General features: G+C 36.0%; 2 protein-coding genes across 5 annotated transcripts in view; both read left to right on the top strand.

Annotated features, from left to right (window-relative positions):
* KATNBL1 (katanin regulatory subunit B1 like 1) overlaps nucleotides 1–8,322 on the top strand; it is a 32,956-nt gene extending 24,634 nt beyond the window's left edge. For 2 of the 4 annotated variants that reach the window (XM_060687460.2, XM_034417909.3), the window contains exons 5-10: nucleotides 893–1,011; nucleotides 1,674–1,724; nucleotides 1,804–1,893; nucleotides 2,731–2,820; nucleotides 3,830–3,923; nucleotides 6,291–8,322. In XM_060687460.2, the coding sequence (XP_060543443.1) occupies nucleotides 893–1,011; nucleotides 1,674–1,724; nucleotides 1,804–1,893; nucleotides 2,731–2,820; nucleotides 3,830–3,923; nucleotides 6,291–6,323 (477 nt within the window). In that variant the 3' untranslated portion in view covers nucleotides 6,324–8,322. The remainder of the gene's footprint in view (nucleotides 1–892; nucleotides 1,012–1,673; nucleotides 1,725–1,803; nucleotides 1,894–2,730; nucleotides 2,821–3,829; nucleotides 3,924–6,290) is intronic. The other 2 variants (XM_087875502.1, XM_087875496.1) reach the window with 1 other exon arrangement.
* Nucleotides 8,323–11,176: 2,854 nt separating this feature from the next.
* EMC7 (ER membrane protein complex subunit 7) lies at nucleotides 11,177–21,472 on the top strand. The gene is made up of 5 exons (XM_034417910.3): nucleotides 11,177–11,614; nucleotides 14,793–14,912; nucleotides 16,688–16,826; nucleotides 18,951–19,031; nucleotides 21,060–21,472. Exons 1-5 carry the CDS (start codon nucleotides 11,379–11,381, stop codon nucleotides 21,210–21,212), a joined length of 729 nt encoding a protein of 242 aa, XP_034273801.1. The 5' UTR covers nucleotides 11,177–11,378; the 3' UTR covers nucleotides 21,213–21,472.
* The last annotated feature ends 482 nt before the right edge of the window (nucleotides 21,473–21,954 follow it).

The following is a 21,954-nucleotide window of genomic DNA, read 5'->3' as shown; positions in this document are numbered from 1 at the left end:
CATTGGCTATAAAGCCCCATGTAGTGTAGCAATGGGATATATCAGGATTAACACATCAAACAGGATTCTATCTATCCAGTCTGGATATCTAGAAAGGTACTTTTGAAAATCCCAATCCTCCAAAGTAAAGAGATTTGGCTGGGCATGAAGATTTTCTCAGTGATAACCATGTTCAGAACTATCTTCTGCAGAGGTGCTTAACGGCTCATTCAAAAACAATTATTTCAACTACCTTTTGGTCTTTAATATGATTGTGGTCAACTACTGATTTATTTATTATTATGTTTGATTTCTTCTGTTTTACTACTCAGAATACACCAAGATTAAAGCATCATACAAAAATTATAACTGTACAAATTACTGGAAAATAATATTTTCCATAACATACAGGAAACAGTTCAGTGTGAATAGAACAAGTATGTAATTGAAAATCTAATGTAAATGCTTTTTTCCATTCCATTCCTTTTCTATAACTATTACCACTGCTGGAAAGAAGGCCGTCATGCTGTGGCTACATTCTGTCTTTCTTTCAGAAGGCAGACAGAATGTGCTGGCTATATAAATTATTATTATTCCAGTAGGCTAATGCAACAACCTTTTTATTTTATTTTTTTGTTCCTTCATACTATAGAGGAACATGCAAATTAGAGCAATGTCTGGCAACAACTCCTTGTATTATTTGTAGAGTAATGCATCAAACATGGACTTAAGACAAGTTTCACAAAATACTATCTATAAAAATAATTGTTTTATAAATTCAAGCTTCTGTAGGTAAAGTTCAACAACAAGGTGAGCTGCATATAGATATCTTTAATAGACTCAGCTGATAGAAAATTCATAAAATCATAGTTCTTGGCTCATAACACTTGCACTGTTCTTACACTGTTTCTAGGTTTCTGAAGATCATGATACAATGGCCCAAGTTCTGTTCAGTAGAAATCTCCGGCTGAATGTAGCTTTAACCTTTTGGAAGAGGAGAAGTATAAGTGAACTTGTAGCCTATTTAGTGAGGTAAAGTTTTAAGAAGACTGCCGTTAGCTGAACTGAAGTCACATTGTGTGTGTCTGGGTGTGGGGGGAGGTTATAGGTAGGATTCTTTTTACAAAAAAAAAGCCTGGATGGAACTGTTTGGGCGTTCCCTGCAGGAATATCCACAACACAATTAATTATGTTTTATATGCTGTAATAGTAACAGTGGACTTAAATGCCAAATCCAGTCTAAACATCTATCCAACTGTACAACGGATAATAACAAACTGGTGCATCACTTGAACACCACTGGCACTGACAAAATAACAATCAGTCAATTGCAAAGCAGAGTTTTACTTGGATCAGTTTATATTCTGCAATGATATATTTAACACCATCAAACAAGAACATCTACATACCCAGGTCCTTGGGAAAGTGGATAAAAATGTTCAGTCTAAACTGGCTATGTGACAAACCATAACAATAATGGGATAATAATGGAATGTGAGATCATAATTTAAAAACCTGTGGGAATTCTTCATAGGCCTAATATGCACAGACTTTGTTTATCCTGTGTAAATTAATGTAATAAAATCCAGCCATTTCTAATATACTGCCCTTAAAAATATTGATACTGTCTTCTGAAATGTATTGAAGAATTGCACAAAGCAGTGACTAATGGGGTATTTTCATGATGTTTCTAGGATACAAGATCTGGGAGTAGTTGTAGATTGCCTCCCTGTCCTTACCAGCAGGTAAAAGAAAAATCTAGAGGAAGGGGTTAATGGAATCCAAAAGTGTATATTTATACATACTAATAACGCCTTGTTTCAGTTTACAGGAAGAAAAACCTTATATTTCTGTTGGTTGCTGTGTAGACCTTCTACCATTAGTAAAATTAATTCTTAAAAGCAAATTTGAAGAGTAAGTGTTTTTTAAAAATATTTCCTTTGTGATTATTTAGAGAATAAAAATAAAAGTTAATCCTTACCGTTCATAGTTTGTTATTTCTGATAAATTCATAGACTTGCATTGTCAAGGGTGGGATCAACAGTTATTGGTCTCATTGTCCTAACATGGCAGGGCAAATATATGGCCTTTCCAATGTTGCTGAGCTATACATTCCAAAATCCCAATCAGGATGGGTTAAAGTACGGGATGCTAAAAAGCCATCTGTTCTGCAACTATTTTATATTTGCACTTAGTCTTCCTCAGCCTGATTTACTGATGCTAAAGATGTGTCTTCTACTATTTATATATTTAAAAACAAGCAATCAATGTCAGTTCAGTTGCTTAAGCCTGTTCAAATAAAAAAGATTTTGGGAAAACCAAAAGTAGTGTTGCTGAACAGAATGACCTGGAAAAAATGTTTCTCAGTAATAGCTTGGTTGAGTTAAACCCATATAATTCAGACATTTTGCCTTCTAAGGAAAAAAAAAAAATTAATACATTATTAGCAGTGGTGGGTTGCTACCAGATTGGGCGAACCAGTAGTGGCGGCGGGAAGCTCCGCCTACCTGCCCGGACATCTCTGCACATGCGCAGAAGCACACAACCACGAGCAAACCGGTAGCGAACGAAATTGAAACCCACTACTAATTATTAGGAAGAATTATTCTGGTTGTTTTTTCCATTTATTGAAAAAATGGAATTTGATTTGAAAGATTTCTTAGTAGTTTGCAACTGTTTTAAAGAATATTTTGCCAATGTTTAAGCAGTTTTCAGAATAAAGTCTTACCATAGTGATTTCTTTTCCCCTAGATATGTAATTGTTGGTTTAAATTGGCTTCAGGCTGTGATTAAGAGGTGGTGGTCAGAACTTTCTGTCCATACGGAAAAGACAGAAGATGGGTAAGTTAGCCTTTTTAAACATGCAGTATGGCTTTTAGTATGACTGCTAAACTTTTAGCTAGTGCCTAAAATACATTGGATATTTTTTAATAACTAAAAACTTTCCTGATTAAAAAAAAATAGATGTTTTGAACATAGATTAAACAATATTCAAGAAGTTTGATCGTGCAGATCTTTCTCTTTCACTTAGTATTGAAAACTCTGCTATAAAAATGGAGAAACTTTTTTTCTATTAGAGCTAGAAAGTATGACTCCTTGTAGATTTTCTTGCCTAATCTTCAATAACCTCTGTTATCTATACTTTTTGATATGTGAAACTGAAGGTAGAAAAAAATCACTAACTTGAATAACAATTACAAAGTAATTTTGTCAACGTGAGATGCCCATAGAATTGTTCATTTGATTTATATAGCTATCCATCTCATATATGTAACTTTGGGGGGTTTACAGTAAAATAGATAAAAACAAATACATTATATAAAATAAAAAATATAGCAGTCAAGCAAATAAAATAACCATTAACAAAACCAAGAGATGAGCTCCATCTCACTTCCAGGCTCTAGCTCAAAATCAAATTTTTAGGGACTTGTGAAAAGCCAGTACAGTTGGGCTGTTTAATCTCTGGTGGAATGATATTACACAAAGCAGGTGCCATGTCAGAAAAGGCCAGCCAACACTTCTTAGCTGACAGCACTCAGTGCTTTTGTTCCTACAGAAATAATATATTTCTGATCTTGAAAATATGGCATCTATTGAGGTCTCTAGCATAATACCAGAAAAAAAAATATAGAACTTAAATTAAAACCTGCTCTAAGATTAATGGAATGTTGTGATGGCCTTCTCAAATTTCAGTTACAATTATTAAAAACATTTTTTCTGCATTAGCCAGTAACTTACTAAAGATACAATTGGTCATCTATTTGAAATCTAGGTAATATAGTTACCATGAGACACTGATTGCTCTTTATTTATTGCATTGATATTCCATACTTTTGGCTTTCTTTCTTAGAAATATTCAGATTTTAAAAGAACAATTAAGTATATTGTGGAAACAAGAAAATCATCTTACTTTGGTTCCAGGATATACGGGTAATATAGCAAAGGTAATAGAAATCTATTTGATGATAATATATTTTTAAAATTAATTTATGGTTTTAAATTTATATAATTTAACTTATAGAGATATATACCAAATTTATATTCTTCTGCCTTTCCTTTGCTGTGATACTCAAAGTCTAATTTAAAGAGTTAGATTCTCCAGAGCTATGTTGGAGATGGGGAGTCCCTTGGCATGAGCCCAAACCCCATTATGTAACTTTGAAGATAGCCTATTGAGTTATTTTATTTTTCCGTTTGATGTTAATTATTTGGAATTAACAGTAGTTTTCTTTGTATATCAATGCACTGGTGTTCAGGCAGATACTGGGTTAGTCGAACAATCCTCTCACACCTCTCCCTTTTGTCACTATTGAGATAGAAATTGAATCTGGTCTATATGTCTGCTTGTCTCTCTGTCTCTTATCCCTTGGTTATTTTATCTGGTTATTATCTCGAACTTTGCTTTTTATTTAAAAAAACACTCAAATGTTACCTTGTTTAGCAGAGAAGAACTAATTTTAATTTATTTCATAGAACAGTCAGCACAATCATACTTGGCATTCACAGAATAACCATTCAAAGGACATCATGTTATCTTGCAGATAAAAGAGAATACTATTTCCTGTACTGCAGACAGAAGGCTCTGAGTAGTGTATGTTATTTATACATCAAGGACAGAAATTTAATTTAATTTAATTTATCAAATTTCTATGCCGCCCAACTCCCAAGGAACTCTCCTGGGTATTATCTCCTAATATCTCTGCATTAGTTATCCCTCCCTTTAGCATTGTTAATTGAAATAGAAAAGTTAGGAGTTGAGGTTCTACATGCGTTCACATGAATACAAAATAGAACTTTCAGCATAATTGGGGAATTAATTATCTGAGCAAATTACAGAAAACTCTATACTTTGTTGCTTAGTGCATCAAATGGGAGATACAGGGTGATATTGTTTGTATGTCAAAGGTTACGTTTCTAGATCAGTTTACTTGTTATTGTATAGGTGTTAAATTAAAACCTGAACAGGAACTAAAGGACATCTGAATTACCAAAATATTTTAGTAATGATGTTAATATATTATCCTAAGATACAAGTTTGTTTAACGATTCAAGGTGTTGGTTACCACCTTTAAAGCGCTCCATGGCATAGGACCCGGGTACCTTCGAGACCGTCTTCTGCCACCAATAGCCTCCCACCGACCAGTCCGCTCCCACAGAGAGGGTCTCCTCAGGGTGCCATCAGCCAAGTTATGTCGGCTGGCGACACCCAGGGGGAGGGCCTTTTCTGTGGGAGCCCCAGCCCTGTGGAATGAACTGCCCCCGGAAATACGCAAGATCTCCGACCTCCGAGTGTTTCGTTGCGCACTGAAGACCCTGTTGTTCCGCCAGGCAGGGCTATCAACTTAATAATTTTAATTGGGGTATTTTAGATGTTTGGGGTTTTAAATCGGCCAAATCTATGTAATTATTTTAATTTTTAATTATTGTTGTGTGTTGTGTTTTTAAATTGGCTGTACACCGCCCTGAGTCCTTCGGGAGAAGGGCGGTATAGAAATAAAATTATTTATTTATTTATTTATTTATTTAACTATAATTCATTAATGAAATACAGCTAGTTATCAACTTACAACCAGAGTTGAGCCAAAAATTTATGTTGCTAAGTGAGAAATTTGTGAAGTGAGTTTTGCCCCATTTTACGACTTTAGTTGCCACATTTGTTAATGAATCACTGCAATTCTTTTAGTAATTAGTAATTACTAAATTAGTAACATGGTTGTTAAGTGAATCTGGTTTCCCCATTGACTTTGCTTGTCAGAAGGTCGGAAAAAGGGATCACATCAGTGCGGGAACTGCAATCATCATAAATGTGAGTTAGTTGTCAAGTATCCAAACATAAATCACGTGACCATGGAGATGCATCAAGTGTCATAAGTGTGAAAAACAGTCATAAGTTACTTTTTTCAGTGCCAGTGTAACTTCAAACAGTCACTAAATGAACTGTTGTAAGTCGAGAACTACCTACAATATATACTGGTTGGCCGTTTACAAGCCATGTTGTACTACAGTTCCTAGGTAACACTTCAAATGCTCTGATAATATTTTTAAGCCCTGTTCTCAAGCATGGATGTTTTTATTATGTTTCTACAAAGAAATTTCTGAGTAAGAATAGAGATAAACATGCAAGTGTTTGCTAAAGCAGTGTTTCTCAGCTTTGGCAGCTTGACAGATGTGTGGACTTCAACTCCCAGAATTCCTCAGCCAGCATTCTGGGTTTTGAACTATTACGGCTGGCATTCAAAGAGAGGCTTGGTGTTATGAATTACTTTTTGAATTAATGTGCTTTACTGCTTCTATTCTTTTTTTTTTTTTAGGAAGTGGAATCTTATTTGTTACAGTTGCACTGATGTACCTGGAGGACAAAGCTGTGTGTGCACTAATGTGCTTAAACAGAAACTGTCAACAGTAACACTAAGCAAGATACTCTTTCCAAATAATTCCTCATCTGAGGACTGTCATTGACAGAAGAAGGCTAGACCATTGGATTATTTAATGCGAACGCTAAATATCCATCTGCTTCACATTGAAGTGGAAAAAAAATCTAACAGGAGCAACTTTTACTTCAGTGAGGTGAAAGTGCACTATGAAAACTGTATGTATGCCTTTGCCGCATTTGGGGGATATTTTCAGTTGCCTGGTGAAATCGTGAAAGTGTTTCTTCTACATAACTATATAATACAAAACCGAATTGTGAAGATAGAATTGAAAACCATTACTGGGAACCACAAAAGATCATTCGCCATAAAGATTTTTTAAAGTTGTGTTTTTCTTACGAACTGTAAAAATGTATTTTCAAATGTTAAATATTTTGACAGTTTTGATATACTGAATTTCTGAAATGTGTCTGCTATATTAATCAAAATATTAAAGACTATTTTTGTTGCACTACTGAAAAACTGCATCTAGCAAAGAGGCCTTAACTACTAGAATTGCAAATAGCCAATATATTAGGATATCATATAGCCAATATATTAAATAACTATATAGAGGGATGGAAATTCCTTTGAAAAAAATCAAAGTGTTTACACAAATTGTGTACAAATAATTTTGAAACGTTTTGCACACTGAAATATATTGAAGTGGGGTTTTCCACTAAATTGACTACTTAAATACCTATCTGACTTAATTATAAGAGTATTAAAATGTAGAACATGGAGAAAGTTAACTGTAGCTGTCAACATAATAGTGATTCTGTATATCTTGCAGAATTTTAATACCTTTTCTAATATATTCTCCTCCTTGTAGTTTGAATTACATGCAGTTTAGTAAATGTACTAATGTTACTGTTCAGATTTTCCCACTTCAAAACCTTTTCTGCTATTCTTTGGATATTTAAAACTCCTAGAAATGTTTACAGCCTGACTAGACTTGTGCGTTTCAGATTTAACAGCGCAGCTGCTACCTCTTCTAACAAATGTTGCTGCAAAGCTTTCAGACATAGATGCCACATGGTCAAATTCCTAACTTATAACACTGATTTTTAAAAGAACAATAAATGCAGTACATCCCATGTACAAGTTTTACAGCTGTACTTTGTTTGGGTTATTTGTGACATTTTAGGACAATCTGCTATGGATTACGTGATCATTTGAACTGAAAAACAACTTGATGTGTTTCTAAGATGACACCTGTGTTTTATATAAGTAGAAAACAAATATTTCCAAATAAAGGTTTAGGAAGTGCCAGCAGTGCACCAAAATGTAAACTGAAATATTTATAGCATGCTAGCAAAGTTGCTCATTATATTTAATGTAATCCCAAATTAAATTTAAATATTAGTTTTATGTATATAAGCAACTGCAGGCTGTAAGAGGCCTTATGTACATTTCCTTATAAAAACAATTCTGAATTGTTAAAATCAAAATTATAAGTCTAGTTCTGTTGACTTACAGACTCTTCCAGTTGTACAGAGTCATGCAATTTTTTCCTGGGTCTTATGTCTTTATATAAGAGAAAAGCTGTCGTGTTCTTGAGCAGACAGAGCTAAAAATAAGGACTAAATATGTAAAATCAATCATTATTACCATAATGTTTTTAAGGTCTTACTATATGAAATCAGTAGCATCAATAACAGACTGTATAATTCTATAACATTACTGTATTCATCTGATCAACTAACTTAAGACAAGTAGCAATTTTATGCTCTTTCACATTGACCTCCTATTTCATAGGCCATTTTGCCTTGATAATTGCTTTTTCTTTTATTCCATTCTACAGAAGGATAGGTAATATAAAGTGGCATTGCAAAAAATAAAGGCTTAAAATAGTTATGAATGGATGGAGATTTTGGGATATTTTGTGTATGGAGATTTGAATTTTTTTTATAAATGTTAAGACATATTAAAAGTAGTTTTGTTGTTTTGTTTTCCATTAAAATTGGTATTAAATCGTACATCCACACACTGCAACATCAGTCCCTAGAAAATGCAACAGGGAATGAGCACCAATCAGTTATAATGACTTACACATTAGATGTACCTAGCTTCAGTATATGCTGCACCAATGTGTACTAAACAAAGGGTGGAGAAGGTGAAGCATCTGAAGGGTGTGCTTTGCAAAGCTATAGAACTGTGCAGCAGTATAGGTAGTCCTCATTTAGTGACCAGAGATGGGACTAGAAACTTGGTTACTAAGTGATGCAGTTGCTAAGTGGAAAATCACAAGACTGACTGCTTTATGATTTTATTTCCTTTTCTTTTCCCCCACGCCCCTGCCTTTTGAAATGCTGACTCTCAGTGCTAGGATAATTACTAAGTAGGGATTTAATGTTTCTATTTTCATTCATTGAAGAGGGAGGGACTACAAGAAGGTAAGCAGGCACACAATGGGAGATATACATTGAAAAGAATGCAACAATAGACAACACAATCACATTCCTTTCAATGTATATTCAATGTGTGCCTGCTTACTGTCTTGTAATCTCTATTTCTTCATTCTCTCTGCTCTGTGAAGGAAAAAAAAGAACATGTACAGGACAATATATAGGATTGTAATGATGACACATGTAACTGAGGGATGCTTTAAAGATTGCAAAAGCTCAGCTTGGTCACAGTTATCTTTTCAGCACTGTCAACATTTCAAATGATTGCTGCACAAGGCAACTGGTAAGCAAAGTTTGCCTGTATATATTCACTCACCAAAAAGATCAGTCCTGGGGAAAAGCAACTCTGAAATACTTTTTGGAGATCAATTGCAAAGTGATGTACAACTGTACAAAACATTCTACTGCAATTGAAGCATAGATTATTTAAAAAGCCATGTCCTTTGGAGAATTTATAAGCTGCTTCAAAAACTCTTGCAGTCTGCATAAATGTCTGCAATAATTTAGCCTCAGTGGTGTCTGAATAAAAGTGTGCATGCACAGTTTTTACTTTCATTTGCTTGACCCAGCCCTGTTGCTGCAATTACTAATAGAGTAGTACATTGGTATGTCTATTTTGACAAGAATACTTCAGGAAAATGCATACGTTAGGCAAAATAAAGTTTCAATACTGGAGAATCAATATACCTCATGGTTGAATTGTTGGGGTTCTTATTCTTTGAGCTTTCTTCTTGCAACTTTTTTCCTCACTTATGCACTTACATTACTTAGCCTAGTAATGAAATAACTGCAAGAAGAAAAGGAAACAGAGAATGCAAAAAACCAACAAAATAATTACATAGTGCTCAACATCAAGTACTTGAATAGAATTGTTATTTTTATTGGGAGGATCTATAATGTCTGCCAGGTATCATCTGAACTTTGTAAAATAGTAGACTTTGGCAATAAATTCCATATATATATATATATTTGTGTGTGATTATTTTCCTATTTTAATACCAACATTGGTAATCTTTGTGTCTGCCTGACTCAGGATGTTATATAAAATTATGAGCTATAATTATAAATGCTTTCCTTGTGGAGAATTGAAAATGAAAAAATGAACTCACAAATTATACTAAGCCATGATTTTTTAAAAAATATTTGGGTTTGTATGACATAATGTGTCATAAAACATTTACAGACCACAATCCATATGCAATGAGAAAAGATTCCGTTTACCAAATGTTATTTAAATATACTACCATAACTACATGTCATAATAACATGCATTACTGATCCTTTTCTTAATTAAATACTAATAAGTTTAATTTTTCTATCTGAAAAACTGTCAACATTTTTCTCTAAATGATCTTGATTCATGGTAAGCAGTAATGTATTCAGCACCAGTCTCTTCAAAAACTCATCGTTGCTTAAAGGATGGCTTCTAAAAAGCCAAGAAACAAACCATTTTATGAAGACATGTGTACAGTCAAATTATGTGAAAAAACATATAGATGAAGCATGCTATGTGTCAGGCTATCACAGAGAACCGTTTAATATGCTACAGTTTTTGTGCTGATTGGTAACGCTTTGTGATACACACCTAAGCTTTTACTTTGAAAGCTTTTTTAAAAGTCTTGTCCAGTAAAATTTGTTCCTCTTCCATTGTATCTTTTAAACAGAAACTAGAGAGAGACAGACACTCTTAAAATTAACTTTGGGATCCATTTCAGATTTTTTTAGCAACGACTGAGATGAGAAACAAGGCCACACCCAAACTATTCATCAGTAGTCAAGTTTCTGCAACCTAGTCCTTCTATTGGTGAAAGTAGAATAAAATTTTATAGTGCAACATTTTTATATATCAGATAGTGAATCAGGCCATTAAATAAAGTGCAGTACCTTGTTAATAACCTAAGAAATATGAATCTACAAATGAAAGTATTAAATATCTATTACCTCTGTACTCTATACATAGGTTGATATATAGAGGAAGCATAGTTGCTTCATCAATAATTCACATACATTTTGAGAATTTCCCGTGAAAAACCTTCGATAGTCTGCTGCAACCCTCTACAAGGACACATATATTACATTTGCGCTCTACAAAACTAATACAAAACTCTACAAAAATAATACATTTTGTATTAATATTGTTAGAAGGGACTGGAGGTGTTTCAAACTTTAAAAAAAAAACTTGTTAGTGTCAGTTGCTGAAAAATGAAACTAATTAGCATTTCCACTCGGGTGGCTCACGGAGATGTTTATCCTGATTCTTCGAGTAGGGTAGGGTGAACTTTTGTCGAATCACAGTAATATTATAGCCTCGTCTGGCAACAATTTACTAGCAACCCAAGGCCAATTTCCACGCCCCCCTCGGGGAAAAAAAAAAATGCTAGAAGGAACCGGAAGTCCGGAGTTTTAGAGTTAAGGATAAGAACCGGGCATTTTCCTTATTTGTCACGTGACCACACGTAGCGCCGGCCCGTCGAAAGGCGCATTCCGGTCGCTTGGCGCATGCGCCGGTAAGGGTAAGAAAGAAAAAAAAAAAGCCTCCTTCCGCTTGTTCGTTATCCCGGTATCTCGCGCAAGAGCTATCATGGCGGCCGGACTTTTTGGTCTGCTCGGGACGGTCTTCTTCCTGGCGGCGACGTTTCAGTTCCCCTCACGTTCGTGGGCTTCAGAAACGCCCGGCGGCGGTGGCGGGGATGCTCTTGGCGCCGGTGAGAGGTTTAAGATCGAGGGTCGCGCGGTGGTGCCGGGAGTGAAGCCCCAAGATTGGATTGCGGGCGCCCGAGTGCTGGTGGACGGGGAGGAGCACGTCGGCTTCCTCAAGTGAGTAGCAACCGCGGTGGCGGTAACCGTCGACACTCTCCCAGCCCGGCTCTGCGGACCCCCTCTGGGGTGCTTGTTGGGGGGCAAGAGGGGGGGGGCTCCCGCTTCGTTCCGGACCATGTCGAGAACTTGCTTATTAATTCGCTTTGGATCCTTGCGTCTCTTCGGGAAAACCCCTAAATTAAACTCCTAAAGGCTAAATTGGGCAACCACAAAAAGGGCATTTTTTTTAAAAAAAATATTTATTAATGTATTTATTAATTTCGGAAGCGGAATGACCGTCCTAGGCGAAGACGGGTCTCTTTATCAGTCCAACAGTCTTCCCTCAGGGTTAACACCGCCGTCGCCTTAAACCAGAAAAGAAAAGAAAAATACTAAGCAAGTTTTGCACTTAATACCTGAGGGAAAGACTACCAGAAGCCCCCACAATGCTAATTGAAGACATTGACGACGCTAGCGAGATACTGCTCTGGTGTTGTCAGGTAAACAATGTAGTTGTGTCCGTGGAGTCAAGCTTGTGTCGAGGGAGGTTTTGCCTTCAGAGGTTGTAGATGAGATTTTGAATTCTGAATTGGCCCTGAGGAGAGACGGGTTCAAATGGATCCTTTAGCTTTTGGGAAGTTCAGGGGATGACTTTGGCCCCGTCACTCCTCCCAACCAATCCTAATCGACAGCATTGATGTGGACAAAAGTTGGAGTAGGGAGTTTCTAAAGGAAAGGCATGATATAACTTATAATGTAATTTAAAGCTTCCCGACTCGCTAGACAAAGGCAAAAACATCTTTCGTCATTACTGTTTTATTCTGTCTTAAAATCTTGATGCCAGAGAATAGGCTGAGGGGAACGCTGGTCTGGATTAGATCAAGGCAGATTGGCCAGGACAGATTTTAAAGCATATTTATTGTGTCACACTGTGTTGGGATTGAGTTGTTGCTTGGGAAGATCCCTTTTTTAAATATCTAAATTTTAATCTGTTTTTAAATTATTGGGGTGTTTTAATCTGTCTGGGCCAAAATGATTTAATTTGATTTTATCTGGTTTTTAAATTTTTTGTATCTATGTATTTTATTGTTGGCTGTTCACCGCCCTGAGTCCTTCGGGAGTAGGGCGGTATACAAATCAAATAAACTAAAAGAAACTAAACAAGCAGTTTTTTTCTAAATGTATTTGGCCTGGCAAAGCAATACCTCTCAATCTTTACAGTTGGTTTTCTGCTCTGAGGAAGAATAAGCTGCTCAATTTCAGATGTCCTTGTGTTTCTGATCTTCAGATATAAGTTTCCACACACACACACACACACACACACAGTTGTTTGAAAATGTTAATTACCAACATATTTTAGAGTACATCTTTATTAAAACTTGAACATACAATTTCATGCCTCCAACCATTATGGGTTTTTTTCTTAATGGTAAATCAGAATTGAACCTAGAAGTGGTAAATATCAAAAATTGAATTAGTTACATTATTGTGGTATCCTTAAACACTATATTGATGGGGAAGTTGTTCTTGCTTTCTCCCTATGCTCCTCCCAGAAGGGCAGTTGCCTTTATGGGGTGCATTTTAAGCAGGTAACCCAATATCTCTTATTAGAGTTTGTAAGATAATTTATCTTCTGTGTTGAAATAGTCTGTGTTGAAATGCTAACACAACTTTTCATATTACACTAATGAATTCCTGCAGATTAGACGTACATGCACACAGAATCAAGTTGCCTCTGATTTTGACAAATGAATATATTGCAATGTATGGTTGACCAAGATTTCATTACATGTAAAGTAATGTACATCAGAGCAAAACCTCCTAACTTTACAGGTGCTCTGGTAAAGCCTGATGTCTATCCAATGTTTAGAATCCTAGTGGTTAGTTCAGTGAAGATGTTGGCTGAAATGTACAATATCTATCAACATTGCAATGTCATTGTACAAGTCTGTAATGCTTCTATATCTACAATACTATGTACTGCTCTGTTCATATTAGAAAAGTAACAGCAGGAAAAATGCAGAAGTTGCCAATCAAAATGATTTGGGGACTCAAATACCTTCCATACTAGAAAAGAATAATACATTTGTAATTTTAGCTTGGAAAAAGAAAGTGGGCAGATTTATTATAAACTCTGCAGAGAATTTTGCTATTTCATTTATTAAATTTTATTTAATTTTATAAAATATTAATATTTTTCTCTCTTAAAACAGTGGGACCAGGGGTCATCCAGTCAAGCTAATTGGAAGGAATGCTGTATATAATTGCAGACAACCCAACCCTCAAAATGTCAACCAAAATACCATCAAAAATGGCATTATCCGCAGATAAACCAACTTTCAAATTTTTAACTGCAGGAATCTGCAAGCTTTATAGAATTGTATAATTTTAAGGCCATCACAGGCTTTAAACATTTGAGCTCTGATCTGCAAATAATTTAAGCCCAATTTTGTGGGTATGATGTCAGATTTATCGTGATGCAGTAGGCCTGTTTTTATGATCTTTTACAGCCATTATGACTAGTAAATTTGTCCACACATTTTTATTTTCTTTTAAATGTCAGTTCACTTTAATTAAAAATATAGAGTAGCTTAGAAATTTAAGGAATAAATACATTTCCTGAATGTTATACTTAAATATATTTAAGTACAATCTGCCAATCATATTCATTCAGTGACTCCAATTTATTGGGTGGGCAAGCCAAAATATTCTCCCTCTTAACTTTTTCCATGCCATGTTACTTTACTTGCCTTTTATTTCCTAAACAAAAAAACAAAAACAAAACCATATTGGAAACAATATACTTCATTTGTTTTTATACATAAATCCAACTGGTCTATAAGATAAATATACTTTGTATATAACATATTAGTGATTTTTACAGTTTGTCTCAGGCCAAGTGGTTCTGCTGAGATAGAAACTAGAACGTTTTATCTTGTATTCATAACTGCCCTGCTATACCAGTTCACTGTCACTTGTTATTAATGAAGAACATTGTAGTACATATATGTTGTCAGGAATTATAATCTTATTGTCTTAACGCAGAGTCTAATGCTCTGAAATGTAACTCTAAACTATGGCTAGTTTGTCTGATTAAGCAAAACTTTTCTTGTGGTATGAAATCTAAAATTATTGGGTTATCTCTGAAAACATTCTGTGATAGAGTTATATGTTTGGCTCTTTTCTATTTTATCAGGACAGATGGAAGCTTTGTGGTTCATGATATTCCTTCTGGATCATATGTTGTTGAAGTTATATCTCCAGCTTACAAATTCGAACCAGTACGAGTAGATATTACTTCAAGAGGAAAAATGAGGTGAATTGTTCAAAATTTCATATTGCAACATCAATATATTTTGTAAATTATGAGATGAAAAGCTTCACTTTAATATCTGCATGCACAATCATATTACATTTGGAAAGACTTTCAAGAAATTAAGATCTAGTGAGTCAAAAATCCAAATGGACCATTTTGTGTTCATTTTTTATTGGGATAAAATATTTGTTAATGAACAGTGTAATAATGTAATATATGCTTGTTTCAGTTAGTAAAGTAAGCAGTAAATTAATTTCTCTGGTTTATACAAGCCAGAGAATATACAATATACAAATCAAGCCATTTGGCTTATGAAACTTGGTTTGATTGAATATGATTGAATGTGTAAACACGTCATTGACTTATTTAATAATGATTAAAACAAATTACTGCATTATGTTTACACAGACATAATTTTATTGCTAAGAATGTGTTGATAGGCATATTGTAATTACATAAGCAATTTGAACTTACCTTGCATATATCAATGTTACCGGTATATATTTAAAAAGAAATAAAACCTAGCTTTAATACGTGGATTTCTGAAAACTACTGTTTTTAATATTACGTATGAATTTGTTATGATTTGGTTGACTTATAGTGATATCTGGTACAATATCTCCATAGATGAAATTGCAGTGTTAGTTAAACCATTCTCAAACTTCTCTTGCATTAATAAATTAATAAGTTAAGAGCCTTGGTACTACAGGGGTTTAAGGCACCCTGTTATTAAGCTTATTAAGACCAGCTGCCTGCAATTACTGCAGGGTTCGAATCTCGCCAAGGCTCAAGGTTGACTCAGCCTTCCATCCTTTCTAAGGTAGGTGAAATGAGGACCCAGTTTGTGGGGGCAATAAGCTGACTTTGTATAAATATACAAAAGGATGAAGGCTATTGCTGAGCACATTGTAAGCCGCCCTGAGTCTTCGGAGAAGGGCGGCATATAAATCAAATTTAAAAAAAATAAAAAAAATAAAAATAAAAAAAAATTTAAAAAAAAATTGTAGGAAAAGCCGCAGAGTTTAGAAAATGTAAATCCATATAGGTAGTCTTTATTTACTGTCCATTTGTTTGAGCAACAATTCCAAATTATTATGATGCTGAACACAGGGATTTCAGGTGTTGCAATGTCCCCGTGGTCACATGAACATAATTTGGGCCCAGCTGCATTTATGACGGCCTTTGGATGGCAACCTACCAATTACTACCAATGGCCTTGCTTTGTCACAAGCGTGGTGGCAGAATACAAGGTGGCTAGAAGGGTAGAGATAAGGAAATAGGTGGTGGGGGGGAGAGTTTAAGAGGAGGCAGTCCCATATTTTACCAAATCTCAGGGCTGGTAGGGACCAAGCTGAAAGTAGAATGAGGGTGGGTTTTTGGGTAACAACTGATAAGAATTGGTAAACAACAGCAGCTAAGACTGGGATTGCCATCACTAAGCGATGCAGTGGTGTGACATTATGCTTTACGACTTTTAACCTAGCGATAGAAATTCTGGTTCCAATTCAAAGGCTACCTATATAGTGAATTTCTGGATGAGTTTGTAGCAACTCTATATAATTGCTACCAAATAAAAATAATAAAATAAAAATAATTTAGATTGCTGTCCTAAGAACATTTACCTGCAAATAAGCAGCATTTAATCTAATTGTAGGCTCTTCAGTGCAGAAATGCATTGAGGTACACATCTTACATTGTCACAGGATACTGTGTAGAGATATTGATAAAATTGAAAAATCTATAGAACACACTTTTATTTTATTTTTTTAATTCAGAGCAAGATATGTGAATTATATCAAAACATCAGAAGTTGTTCGATTGCCATATCCTCTTCAAATGAAATCTTCTGGGCCTCCTTCATATTTTATAAAGAGAGAATCTTGGGGATGGACAGACTTTTTAATGAACCCCATGGTATGTATGGAATTGTGTAAACATCAACAAGTTTACCAGATTATTCTTCGATTTATAGAAATTACATATTAAACAAGTTTTAGCTTTTATATTCTATTGTACATTTTAATTATTGCGTATTTATTCAGAATTTTAGGTTGTCCTGAGAAATCTCAAGGGTGCTATGTATGAAATAATAAACAAAAGCATATATTTTTTGTATGCATGGAGTAGATATATTCAACTTCAGATAAGCATGAGAGGAGACCTGGCTTTGTAACCAAAGCATCCTCAATGATAGGATGGGCGACCACCAGGAGAGGTCAGGAGGGGACAAGGGGATGGCAAAAGGCAGCAGGGTTGCTGGTGGCCAAACTGTAAGGCAGCATTTACCCTCACTTGCTCTCATTATAATCTTCCTTCCTTCCCTCCCTCCGTTCTTTTTCCTTCCCTCTTCATTCTTCCTTTCTTCTTCCTTCCCCTCTTTCCTTCTTTTTCCTTCCTTGCTCTATTTCCCCTCTGTCCTTGTCCTGTTTTCCCCACTGGAAATAGCTGTTTGCAACACACAAGGAGGGGATACTTTCCTAAGAGCTCACAATTCAAGAATACCAATGTGCACATGAGGTATCTCAGGATGGAGAAGGCCATGGGGGGGGTAGGGCTAGTGATAGAACAGGTCCTCAAGGCCTCCCCGACCCACTAAGATACCTCATGTTTATCCCTCCCTTCCTGCCACAAGGACTCACTTACCTTGCAGATGTCTGTCTCCTCTCTTTGTTTCTCTGTTTCTTTGTCTTTGCTTTGAGGAAGAGGGAGGAGATTTGGCTGGGAAATGTTTTTCGTGCCGAGAATGGACACTCCTGGGTGCTATAATATCACACAGATTCAGGCACCCATCATCTTTTGCAGAATCAGGGACCCAGAAACTTTCATTCTCCGCGCAAAAAGTGTTTGCCGGTCTCTTATTCCTCCCTTCCCCCCCCCAAACTACTTTCCACTTAACTACTTAATGGAGCATGCTTGCATGCAAATGAGGCGAGACAGAGAGAGCAAGAGAGCAATCCAATTGGGGGGGGGAGAGAGAGAGTGATCTGTACAGGGCACCCAAGCTGTTGCCAGCGGTGCAAGTGATAAAAGCCACTTGAACAGCAAGGCGGGGTGGTGGTGGAGTATGAAGCAAGGCAGGGTGTGTGGAGCTGCCCCCCCTCACCCAGCACCGGCTTACCTGAGCGGTCTGCCAGCCAGGTACTGAAGCAACTACCGCTGCAAAGAGACAGAGACAGAGGGGGGGGCTCTCCAAACTGTGTGTGTGTGTGTGAGAGAGAGAGAGAGAGCGTGATCCCTGCTTTAGTTGGAGCATTCAAGCTGCTGGCAGCAGCGGGGGAGTGGGGGTAGAGCCAACTGAGCAGCCTCCTCGTCCTCCCCACTCAAGCAGTGCAAGTTATGTGGGACAGCAGGGCCTCTCATTTCTCCCCTGGCACAGTGAACTCCAACTTCAGTTGGGGCATTTAAGCTGCTGGCGGGAGCAGCCACCTAACGGTTGCTCCCTCTCCAACCAGCCAGCCAGCCAGCACCGCCTGACCTGTTCCTTGCCGGCTGGCGCAAAGCCTCGCTGTTCTTCCCGTCCTCCCTGCCCAAGCGGCAACGGGCTCCACAGGACAGGGTCTCATTCCTGCCCCAGCGCAGCGAACTCTGGCGGGCTCAATGTGGGTGTGAAAGGCCTGGCCCTGCAGTGCTTCCTCACTCAGTTGAAGGCTTCATTCAGCCTTCAAACAGTAAGGCTGGCCCACATAAGTGAGCAGTGCACCAGGGCCACGGAAGGCATTGATTCCTGCACCCTTCCGATTCCAATTGTTTTAGCTCATCTCGCATCTCTATAATCCCAAGAGATTTGTAATTTCAGTGGTTACTTAAGACACATTTGATAAATGTAACTTAGGTTGGTAGTTTCCTTTTTTCAGTCTTAAGGAATTGCATGAAGCTGTGTCTTGAATATTTCTGATCATCATAATTTGTTGTGAAAGGTTCAATACAGGTAATCCTTGACTTACAAACACAATTGAGCCCAAAATTTCTGTTGTTAAGTGAAACATTTGTTAAGTGATTAACAAATTTGATGACCTTTTGATTTTTTTTCTGTTTAAGGTTATGATGATGATCCTTCCATTGCTAATCTTTGTATTATTACCCAAAGTTGTCAATACAAGTGATCCTGACATGAGGCGGGTGAGTAAGTTTGCAAAAGTGAAAACTGCAAATATTGAATCAAGATATAGGTATAGGTATAGATACAGATATATAATATACAGAATCAGGAATATAGATATAATAGTGAGCTTTTGGTTTATTGCTATAATTGAAATATAGTGCTGAACTAAAAACTTCAACAATGCAAAAAAAATGGAAATTATTACTGGAAAGTAGGGTTTAAGACATAAAAGGAGATTAGTTTTTTCCATGTTTTATTTGCATTCCCCAAACAGCTTATGAAATATAGGATGAGCTTAAAGAGAATGGAGTCAGTATCATGTGATGATATGACATTTAGTTATAGGACCTGTATGGCTGCCTTTCTCATAAAATGATTTGTGGGCTGCTCACCAACCAACCTATGAAGCTTACCTGAAAAAAAAAAAAAAACACCTGCCTAACCTGTCTTTTAGTTAAACCCCCACATGGAACGCAAATGTGATAAAGCTGTTGTGCTTGAGAATGCACATAGTAGATAATCTTAATTTCAACAGTTTTGTGTTCCCCACCTACACAAAACAGGGCTGTGGAGTCGGGAGATAAATGTTCCGACTCCGACTCCTCAGTTTTTTGTACTTCCGACTCCGACTCCCCGACTCCGACTCCTCTGTATTAATATGCGAATGTATTTTAATGAAGTCATTAATTATAACTTTTTGTGAATTGGGACATTTAAACTTGCTTTTTTTTTAATTCCAATCTAAATTTAGTAGGAGTCGGAGTCGGTGCATTGTTTTCCGACTCCAACTCCAGGTACCCAAAATTTCCTCCGACTCCGACTCCACAGCACTGACACAAAATACCGTGGGGTGCTCTGAATCTCAAAGTCAAATCAAGAAAACATCCCCTTGAGAGAATCAATCCCCTCTCATTTCATGATTGAATGGGAAATCTTCAAAAACAGGTTTATTTTCCATGTGGGTTTATCCCATATTTCATTAAAGCTTATTTGGAGGATGTTCGCTTTTACTCCTTTGTCATCAGCAAAGGCACTTGCTGCCTAAACTTTCTTCTGCTCCTATTAGGAATTAGCATACTCTTTTTTTGTATATGGGAGCTCTAGTAAACATTGTTATTTAAAGCAAAGTCCTGGACAGATCTATGGCTAGCTGAGCATGCATGCTCTTTGACTTGATTTCTTGAACTGCTCTGATATTAGATCAAGAGCTCTTTTGTATTCACTGTAGCAAATTGTTTAGTACAGATTTCTAATAAAAAAAAATTTAACTAACTGGTTAAAAAGAATTCAGTTTCTATGTTTAATGTAAGTGTCTAAAACTTTCTGCCACATTATGCTGTCATTCTCCTTCTCTTTGTCATTATGATTTCAGCAAGAATGCCCATACTTTTGATAAATTCACATTAATAGGAAGTTGTAGTATGATATTTCTTACATTATTTTAATTCATTGTCCTTTCACCATGCATTATGCCGAATAGCGGAGGGCTAGAACAAAATGGAGACTCAAGGTGTTTACTAAATCTTCTATATTTAGTGGTGCTTACTGTGTGCCTTTGACTGCTGCTTCTGGGGTTCAGTTGGTTTTAATTTTTATTTCCTCTGAATTATCTCTGTCTTCAGTAGTTCTTTACAGGTATCAAGTTATTTTCAAGTTACTCCTGTTACACTCTAGTCTAGATCCTAAAATGTCCTAATAGTCAAATATGCTTGGATGATATCTCTGCTCATTTGTTTGAAGAAAACCTATAAGAAAAAAATTCTTAAAATTGAGATTTTTCAGTTTTTCAAAATGTATAAGAATCAATATTGTCCTGTAAGACTACTTTAGACATGTTTTTAAGCTTTTTTTGCTTTTAGTAGTTTCTTTCCTATATATATGTAACAATTTTCTTTTAAGTTCTTCACACTGGCTGAATAGAGGAGTCTGTAGTGGGGATATGTGGTAGAAAGCAAATGCAACCTGTAAAAATTCACATTATATTCTTTAATATATAATTTAGAAATGGTTTTCTCTTATACTTTCCTCTGTTTGTATGTATTTAGGAAATGGAGCAATCCATGAATATGTTGAATTCTAACCATGAGCTGCCTGATGTGTCAGAGTTCATGACAAGACTTTTCTCTTCAAAATCTTCCAGCAAGTCTACTGGCAGTAGCAGTAAAATAGGAAAAAGTGGTGCAGGAAAAAGGAGGTAGTTGTTTCTTTTCCTGGAACCACAATTTGCACAACTCTGTGATGTGTTATCATCTGGATGTTCTATGAAAGAACAGAAAGCCACTACTGTAACCTTAATTCAGTTTGAATTTTGAAAGGATACAACTGTAGCTTTTTAATCTATTTAAGTATCTTGTTCTTGAAATACCCGGGAGCATCACTTCTGTCTAAAATATGTAAGGTCAGTACTGATGATAATTTAACTCCTTTGTAGAAATGACATTAAAGAATTTAAATTATGTGCAATATATTAATTATTCTTAAACAATACATCACTGTAAATAATTTGATTTTAAGAAATAGAAAACATTCTTTAATAATGGCAATGGTATAATTGTGCATTTCTTAATATTCCACACAATGAATTGCTACGCTTTTTCTGGAAAAAGTATTTTTTTCATCAGTTGCAGATGTTTTCTTCCAGAATCTTAGTTCAACTTCCTGTTTGATTCATTCCCAAATTTCTTTGATATTTTTTCCTATGGAATGCTTTATTTCTCATTATTTAAGCCTTATTTAGGAAAAGTCCCAATAATAAACACATGTGCCTCTATTAATCTTACTTTTAAAAAGAATTCCCTGAGTACCTTGTATTGTAAGATTATAAAAGATAATACAGTTCTGTGCTGGTATAAGTAAAGAGAGCCAATTACTTGATATAGTTTGTCACTACAAACTTGTAATACAAGGCTAATGGAATCGGTTTTCATGTTACATCTGAAG

The sequence above is a fragment of the Pantherophis guttatus genome, chromosome 1 (assembly GCF_059756535.1).
Source record: "Pantherophis guttatus breed Tessera chromosome 1, ASM5975653v1, whole genome shotgun sequence".
NCBI classification, from domain to species: domain Eukaryota; kingdom Metazoa; phylum Chordata; class Lepidosauria; order Squamata; family Colubridae; genus Pantherophis; species Pantherophis guttatus.
This window is presented reverse-complemented; position numbering and strand designations above follow the sequence as displayed.